This window comes from Montipora capricornis, chromosome 1 (genome assembly GCF_036669925.1).
Source record: "Montipora capricornis isolate CH-2021 chromosome 1, ASM3666992v2, whole genome shotgun sequence".
Classification (NCBI taxonomy): domain Eukaryota; kingdom Metazoa; phylum Cnidaria; class Anthozoa; order Scleractinia; family Acroporidae; genus Montipora; species Montipora capricornis.
The window spans coordinates 48,292,959-48,302,157 of NC_090883.1; the positions used below are offsets into that span (position 1 = coordinate 48,292,959).

General features: G+C 39.5%; 1 protein-coding gene across 1 annotated transcript in view; it reads left to right on the forward strand.

The window, feature by feature from the left end:
- The first annotated feature begins 294 nt into the window (after positions 1-294).
- The window catches only part of LOC138053886 (uncharacterized), an 8,935-nt gene continuing 30 nt past the window's right edge, over positions 295-9,199 (forward strand). The window contains exons 1-4 of the mRNA XM_068900422.1: positions 295-408; positions 3,502-3,679; positions 6,335-6,456; positions 8,413-9,199. The exon at positions 8,413-9,199 is cut by the window's right edge and continues 30 nt beyond it. Coding sequence (XP_068756523.1) covers positions 385-408; positions 3,502-3,679; positions 6,335-6,456; positions 8,413-8,652 — 564 coding nt within the window. The 5' untranslated portion in view covers positions 295-384 and the 3' untranslated portion in view covers positions 8,653-9,199. The remainder of the gene's footprint in view (positions 409-3,501; positions 3,680-6,334; positions 6,457-8,412) is intronic.

A 9,199-nucleotide genomic window follows, 5' to 3' on the forward strand; every position in this document is an offset into this window, starting at 1 on the left:
GTATCAAGAAAATCTCTTTTGATCAAGAAGTTAAGAAACCCGGCAGCCTCCTTCATTTGAAGACTAGTAACTATTTTTGAGAAATATTTTATAAAAGCACTAGAGGACATTTTTCCGTGTTTACATAGCCTCACTTAAACACTCGGGAAGTTGGGAGAAATCGAGACAGTTATGCAAACTCGAGAGGAAGAGATAGATGAGGCTATGTAAACACGGAAGAAGTCCTCTATTGCCTAATTAGTAAAAGACTGACCTTTTTGGGAATTTACCTTTTCAAGTTGTGCTGGCTTTAAATATCACGTTACTCTACGAAATGCCTCATTTTCGGAAGGTACCTCCTCGAAAAAGACCAGATTTAGAATTGCTTTAATTGCACGTTCGAAAATGGTGACGGCTTTTGTTGTTCTGGTGAGTGTTCATGTCTTCAGCCCTGTTTTTACTTTAAGGATAACGGTGTCAAATTGATCAACTTCTTAATTTGATGAACTATATTGATTTAACAAACAGGCCACATTTTCCTATTTTTCGGGAGATGGAAGAGCAACTGAAGACGGAAACGGTTTTGTCTTTTATTGTGAAATGGAATCTGATAAATCCTGCTGTTTAAACTAAGAGTGTATCTCTTTGAGAAAAGAAAAAAAGACTAGTGAAAATCACGAATAGCTTCCATGTTCTAGATTGTTCATTTTAAGTGTTCAGGGGTTAAACTGAATGGTATGTAAGCGATTTAGATAAATTACTTTTAAAGCACTTTCGATTCCATACTGATTTAAGCTCCCATTCGGAGAGGCCAATTTAGAGCACAGCCATTGTTTTTCCAGTTCTCTTTTTTCTTTGTAGAGTTCGCGTTACAACTATTGTCGCTTTTTAATCACATTGTGTTAAAAAAGAGTTAATTAAAAGGTACGTCCTTGTTGATAACCCTCAAGGCATGTATAGTAACTTAGCAAAATATTCCGTTTAATAATAACGCTTCAAGCAAATAACACGAGATCATTGTGGAGCTTATGCATCTTAAGTTTCTTGGTAGACCTCGTATCTTTGCCGCCGTTGACAAGGTCGATTAAATTACTTATCGTAATAATATAATGAGTAGCGTGAAATCTCCTCTGCACTAAACAGGGTATCGGAATTTTTGTCAGTTTTGTTGAAAAGAATCCAAATTATACAAATTAAAGCATCCGTAGCAATTTTCTAGACTGGTGGATATGAACACACAGCTCAAACGGAAACATTCCGGAACAACTGAAAATTGAGTTCCTGGCTACGAGTGACGCAAGCACGACCGTATTTGCAGAAACAATAACTTGCCATTTGGCTAAAGACGGTGACACTGTTCAACAATTAACAATTATTCGCCGAAGGCGAGGTGTATAATTGTGTTTTAGTATAATTACATAGGTGATTATTTGAAATATATGCATTGACCAACAATTAATTTTTCGTCTGTCACCTCGACAAAACAGCTTGCGACCATTTTGACAAACCGCGTAATAATCGCCTCAACGGCAGCCAATCAGCGCAGATAATTTTCAATAAGCACCTAACGATCACTAGCGATATTTCTCCTGATGTACCCCGTTGTTATTAATATGCCAACCTGAACCTAATTGGCTGTTGAAACAATGACTTCTTATCTTCTGTGGTTGGCAAATTTGAATATTAAAAGAAATGTGACGTCAATGTTGGTAAACAGGAAATATTGCTATAAATGTCCCTCGTTGTTATAATACGCCAATCCGAACCTAATTGGCATTTGAAACAATAACTTCTATTGTTCTGTGGTTGGCAAATTTGAACATCAAAAGAAATGTGACGTCAATGTTGGTAAACAATAAATATTGCCATAAACGTTCTAATTCTTGTGCAACAAGTATAAAACCTCAAATTGACCGCTAAAATAGGCCATTCAACAAGGTTGTTGAACGAAAAAGACTCGAAGATTAATAATGCTTTATTCCGTTTAACTCGTAACTAGCTATTTAATGCACGGCTATGGCAAGCCGTTACTGCCAAAAGCCCTTCAACTTTCTGGAAACCACGTTGAAATCCATGTTGACATGATCGAGTTACAGAAATTGTAGGTTAAGTTGTGTCTGGGGATGGTCGAGTTTCGTGGAAAAAGCTCCAGTTCTTCCTACTGATTGTTGAGTTTCTGCGATCTTGTGTCGAGTTCTCGCTATTTAGTTTCGAGTTTCTGCGTTCTAGTGTCCAGTTCCCGCGATTCAGTCTTGAGTTTCTGCGATCGACTGTCCAACTCTCGCTAGCGAGAATTCTAAAACTTGCTAGCGAGAATTTGAAAACTGGCAAACCAGAATTAGAAAACTCGCTAGCCAGAATTAGAAAACTCGCTAGCGAGAATTTAAAAACTCGCCAGCCAGAATTAGAAAACACGCTAGCCAGAATTTGAAAACTCGCTAGCCAGAATTTGAAAACCCGCTAGCGAGAGTTGGACAGTCGATCACACAAACTCAAGACTGGATCGCGGGAACTCGACACTAGATCGCAGAAACTCGACACTAATATAAATAGCGAGAACTCGACACAAGATTGCAGAAACTCAACAATCAGTAGGAAGAACGGGAGCTTTTAATTTTCCACGAAACTCGACCATCCCCAGACGCAACGTAAGCTACAAATGCAATAGTTCTATAGATCGTTTTCACTGTCACGCAATAAAAAAATAAATTGAAAACCATCCAGTGGAAAAAGTCATGAATTCGTGATGTCGTAGAAGATAAATGAAGAAGACACTTCTCCAAGTTTTAGGCCCGTGCGTTTCCCCAAAGCTCAGATATTCGTCGAAATGCTTCGCAGAAATTTACAGAGCGCAGTATGAAAACGCCATGTTGGTGCACATCTGTGGGATGGGTGCTCCATGCACTTTTTTCCGCTTTGAAAATAGTAAATTATTGCACTGGAATTTATTTTTCTGCTGGTACAGGTCCCACTGACTCCGATTTGCTCTCTTAATGGGGGAAAAACTATTTTATTAGCATAGGGACTTACAGAGGAATGTTTTGGGTGGCCACATTCAAACAAATCAAAAACAAACATTTGACTTGATTTGCGTCACTTGTTAATTTCAGTTTTATTACAGTGTCCCCAATTAGTGCTCCAGCGCTAAAACGACTAGACACTTAAACAAAGTTCTTTTCCTTTCCTTTCCTTTCACTCTCTTAATCACCGAAGGAAACCTTTCTTCCCTTTGAAATAAGAAATGGGATTAAGGCAAAGATAAAGAGTGAATTTTTAATTGATCAAGTAAACACAACATTTGCCTTTTGAGATAAATTCTCGTTTCGAAGCAAATATATTCTACCTTATAGTTAATCCTTCCGCATCGATACTTCGCCGCCTACATGATCGAGGTCGTCGACGTCATGTATTCACGCTCCGTTAGAAACAGCGGCGTTATATCCGCGTGCCCTAACTGTAAGAAGAAAATGCGGGTCATGTATCGAATGCAAGATTTCATTATTAGTTTTGTTTCATTTATAGATATCGCTGTTGTTCAAGTTTTCGCTGTGCGGTGAGTCCACTCACGGAAAATTTCTAGTGTCTGTTGAAGCCTGCATGCGAGAAGGCAGAGCCAAGCGCCTTCTTACATTTGGAGAACCTGACAACGGGCAGACAGCCAGAATTTCATTCACTGGAAAAAGAGACGAACCCGGAACTAGTAAGGAACCATTTGATCACTGATGTGCAGAAATCCACGAAATTAGATGTCTCTTTAATAAGGAGAAGAAAAGGAACTTTATTTTAAGTCTCTTATCTATTAGCGCTGAAGCACTAATTGGGGACACTGTACTCTGAAATCAACCAATTAACGCAAATCAAAAACCCATAAGGGTTGAAACGTGTAACCCGCGTTCACAGCTTACGAATATTTAGTGCGAACTGATTGGTTGAATGTTTCAGTTTGGAAACCTCTCGCTCTTGTTGTTCCAAATATGGTACTTAGCAAATTGAATATTCAGAAGCTTGTTTCCCAGCCCACAAGGGGCCGTTACACGTTTCAATCCTTATGAGTTTCTGCGCAAATCAAATCAAATGTTGGTTTTTGAGGAAAGGGGAAACCGGAGTAGCCGGAGAAAAACCTCTCGGAGCAGAGTAGAGAACCAACAAACTCAACTCCAGTCTGACGACGCCGAGTTTGGGAATCGAACCCGGGTCACATTATATTGGTGGAAGGCGAGTGCTCTTATCTCGAAATTCTTAGACGCGAGTGAAGTTGACGTCAGGGAAAAGAGCTAGGAGACACTTTGTGACTCTGTAGCAGAACTAAAACAACTGTAGCAGAACCAAAACAGAAGAGGGATAGAAAGAGACGAACCTGAAACCAGTAAAGCCCGCCGCACACTGGAGCTATCAGCCTAGCAAAGTTTCATTCATGACTGTTGGCGTAAGCAAGTTCCCCCAGTGTGCATTGGCGTTTTGAGCGCTATTGTTCAACATGTTGAATACGTTTGTGCACGTCGAGTGGACATTTACCGCAAGTGTGCTCGCGTGCAAAGCTATCAGCTTATCATATGAAAATTTGGCTTTATCAACGGAAGTGGATAATGTAAATTGACCACCGTACAGATTCTACTGAAAGCTGAGGTTTTGAGCGTTAGCCTTTCGTCAGAGCGAATCAGAGCGAATCCTATTCGCTCTGACGAAGGGCTAACGCTCGAAACGTCTGCTTTTAGAATATCTGTACGGTGGTCAATTTACAGTATCAACTCCGTTGATAAAATCAAATTTTTGTACGCTACTTCCCCAAGGAAGCAGCACCACAGTTTCTTTAGAAACTTCCCCCTTTATTCAGCTTACAATATGAGGTAAATACACATGAGTGTTACAAATATTTTCAAACTTTGAAAATGGTAGGACAAAAACCTTTCGGTGCGACAATTTGAAACTCAACCCACATGCTTGAATCCGGCATAAAGGGACTAAAAAAATTGCCAAAAGTAAACTTCTAGCCTTTTGTAATTAGCGAAATATTAGCCATTGAACGGTGAGATGAGAAGTGTGGGTTGGAAATAGCTCAAATGACACATATACTTCTCGTAAAATTAAAGACAACCTTAAAAAAAGTATCCAGTAACTAAGAGCCAAAGAAATCGTGGCGTATGGAAAGATACGCGCAAAGGTTAACTCATAGGGTTTGCATGGGAGAGGCAAGCTTCTACGTACGGGCTCCTGAGTTATCTGATATAAATAGTTTACTTCATAGAAAGTGCGGCGTACGGGGTTTTATGCACGAGTTGTTTGTGTCAAAAACCCGAACGAGCGAGGAACGAGCGAGTGAGGGTTTTTGACACAAACAACGAGTGAATAAAACCCCGTACAAAGCACTTTCTATGTCGTAAACTCTTTATTACACATAACATGAGAATTTTCATTAAAATAGTTTTCTGAACGCGAATTAGAAACAAAAACTCACTAACAATAGAACCAAATGCAATTTAATTTAATTCAATAACAAAGTACGATTTGCACGATTTGCACGATTTGCACGAGATGCACGAGTGATTGGCATGGAAACGCCTTTACGCTATCGCTGATTGGTTATACTTTCACATGTGAAATAGCTGTACGCCATTCTGATTGGCTGTATAGGTCTTTTTCACATGTGAAAATAAAGCGTATAGATTTGTACAAATGAGCTTTATGGAATAAAATTCTCATGTTATGTGTAATAAAATATTGGGCGAAACACTTTCCGTATTCAGTCCTGGTGTTGTGACAGATTGATTGAAAATTATGCGTATAGTGCAACGAGAAGAGAAAAATTGTAAATGAAGATTCCCTCCTCGCTAAAAAACGGCATAAATCTAGAATAAAACAACGAAGTTTCTCTGGGATAGAGGATTTTGATATCTATCAGGAGCCCGTGATTAGGAGTGTACAACGTCATTGCATTCTTTTTACAAACCGAGTGACAAGACAAGCTAAAAGGGAAAACAGCTCACTTTCGGTTGGCGTACTCGGCTCAAAAACGTCGCGTGCTGAAACTTCCTATTTTTAGATTGGTTTCCCCGCGAAACCAGACCTTTCCAGCTAATCGCAAGTCTTGCATGAGAAATTAATAACCATTGGAATGACAATGGTCACACGGGCAAGCCAAATCTTATTTAAGAACTCGTCTAAAAACAGCTTCATGTGTGAAAATGCCGTTACATAGACCTATTATTGGAGTTGTAGTCTCCTACTTAAGAGCTAGAAATAAAACGCTGACTATTGCATGACTTGAATAGTCTCTCTGCGGGACAGAGGATTCTGATATTTATTTATTTATTTATTTATTTATTTATCTCCGCTTGTTTGTGATAATTTTCCACAGAGTTTATTTACGAAAGCATCTGGACTTCTGTCAGGGGCGAGAAAACGATGGAAGTTGTTCTTCGACCATCTGCCTTTCCACATTGCATCTTGGGTATGAACGGGGAAAACTTGATAATAAAGGTAAGGATGGAGGGGGTAAGGAAAGGGGATGGAAATAGCCAAATTTGAGGTCTTATGACGAACGTTAGCACTTGAGGATAAATATTTATTTTCTCCCCTAAATTAAGTGCCGTTCCGACGAGTGTCATTTTTGCGGAACTTCCACACCCTAGTCATAAAAAAAGGTTGAAATAGTCACGTAAGGATTAAAATAACGGGATTTTATATTTCGAGATGACGTTCTCGTTGCCGTCGCCGTTGTGGTTACTTAAGCTCCTTATTATTCCATTTCGTTCACGATGTGGGCGAGTAAAAATAGAGAACAAAAGGCTCCAGTTGTCGTCAAAACGTCAAATTTTCTGATATCACGTCGTTGTTCCGCAGAGTACAGCAAATAACGGGATTCGAACTCATGACCTCTGCGATGCCGGTGAATTGCTCTAACAACTGAGGTATTAAGGGCCCACTGACGTATTTTTTGGGGGTGCGTTGTTAAGGATATAATAGTTGAGTAATTTGAGAGAATTTGGCATTATTTTGGTCAGTTTCCAACTTTTGTAAGCCAATTACCCTAAATATGACGTCATCATGCCACGCCCATTGTCACGTGACCAATAAAAGAAAACTCTAAATTTGTCCCTGTGGTACGCAATTTGGGTATTTAATCGATGGTTTGATAATTTGTATTCGTTTTTGCATCCAGCCAAGCATGGTTTTCTTTTTATTTTGAAAATGTTCTTTTCGACGACATAAACGATACTGAAATACCCATGACTTTTTCAAAAAGGTGATTTGAAAAAATCAATGCTTACCTATGTTCTGTATTTGGGGGTGAAACGTGCCATGTATGAAAAAAATTAATTCAATTTAAAGACCGCTGGAAATTTAGCTTTTTCTCAAACCGGAAGTCAATTCGTTTAAGCATGCGCAGTTGATCTGAGAAGGAGCGCGGGGAAGGGCGAAGAAACACTTTCGATGGAGACAACAGTTCGTGCGGTAACTTTTGCTTATGAGTGGGTTTTCTTGTCAGCTCATGATATGATGACGTCAGTTACCGGCAGTAACATTTCATCTCCTTAGCAACGCGCAAAAAATCCGTCTGTGGGCCCTTAAGGACGTTCGCGCCAATTGTTTCTGCGCATCCTTACTGCGCACGCAAATGCACACGCCACGTCATACACGAGCGCGCGCGCTAAGTAACAAAATGAGAAATGATAGGGCAAAAGGCCGTTGCTATAGCTTTGCCTGGATTTAACGCTCTTGGACGTTCGGTGACCCCAATTTTTCTTTCCAGAGACGGATTTTATTTACAATTATCTCCACGTTGTCCAAAAATGAACAAAAAATCAATGTGGGAAGTTAAAAAAATTTCAAGATTTCTGCTCACGGGACATCAAATCCTGCCATCTTGCGGCAGCAAGGCGCGTGAAACTGTGGTCGCTAAATGCGAACTTGATCTTTAAGGAACCTCACCAGTTGACTAAATTCACTTAATAAGTCCACTTAAACAATATTTGGCAGAGAAGATTTCACTTCAAAGATTTAATTGCAATATATTTGGGTTTACAGACACTGGCCTTATTCGCTAACGAAGCCCGATTTTGTCACATTTTGGGTGTTTTTCCGGGCATGTTCTCTCCAAAACGAAGTCGGTGACCCCCCATTTTTTTACATTTCTGACATAACTAACTCATTATCTTACAGTGGTAAAAGTTTCAGAAAAAAATCAATGTTGAAAAATTTTCGCGCGAACGTCCTTAAGCCACTCAGTTGGGAGTAGGACAATTTGTTGTGCCCATGTGTTTCCTTGAAGGGACTCGATCAAGCTGTGTATATATTAATTTGAAGTGCGGGCTTTTAAACAATTTTCAGGTGTCTATGAGAAACAATTGCTTAATTACTGAAATTGTCCAGATAAGTGCGCGCGAGGACCACTTCTCCCTTTGAAATAATTTTTTCTGCCTTTCAATTTCCTAGAATGCTACAGATGTCAACATACTAAATGATGACGCTTTCAAATTCGTGAAGAAAAGGGTCAGACTTCAGTACATCCAGGACAGCAGTGTTGTGACAAAGGACTACGACATCTTTATGACTCGCTCCAGACCTCGCTCTGTAATCAAGAGCAACAAATCCGGGATAGTATTCTTGGACAAAGCTAAGAACTGGAAGGATTGCTCGGCATGGTTCATAGTACAAAATGTATCAAACTCATAAACTAATTGCTTTGCAACTAGCGAAAGGACAACTGAAAAACCAGAGTCTTCGGAAGTCGTAAGTCCAAATCCTGCCCGAGGCTTTGATTTCTGAGTTGTCCTCTCACCTGTTGCCTAGCAACTAGTTTATCTTCCTTCCCACAGGCGCACTTCTGACGTCATTGTTCACATTGCGTTTCATTAACATACGAGTTTGCTCACCAAAGCCATGGTGTTATTTAAAAATTGACTACAAAAGGTAAAATGACATGTTCAACTTAGATAAATCTCGAATTTTAAGCCTTTTGATCTTTGATAATGAGCCAGTTATTAGCTTTCGAAAAATGCTAAATTCTTGGATGGCAAATACTCGAATTTTCAAAGCATCATTGCTCAGAGCTTTTCAGATTATCATTCTACTTTTTCACCGAAAGTTGTTATCAACACAGAAGAGCTGTTGATCCTGGAGTTTTTAATAAAACAATTATTCTACTCGGGCTTGCTGGATATAAAATACAGGGGCACCCAACGACCAATTTGTTGTAAAATGTATTATTATACCCCAGTTA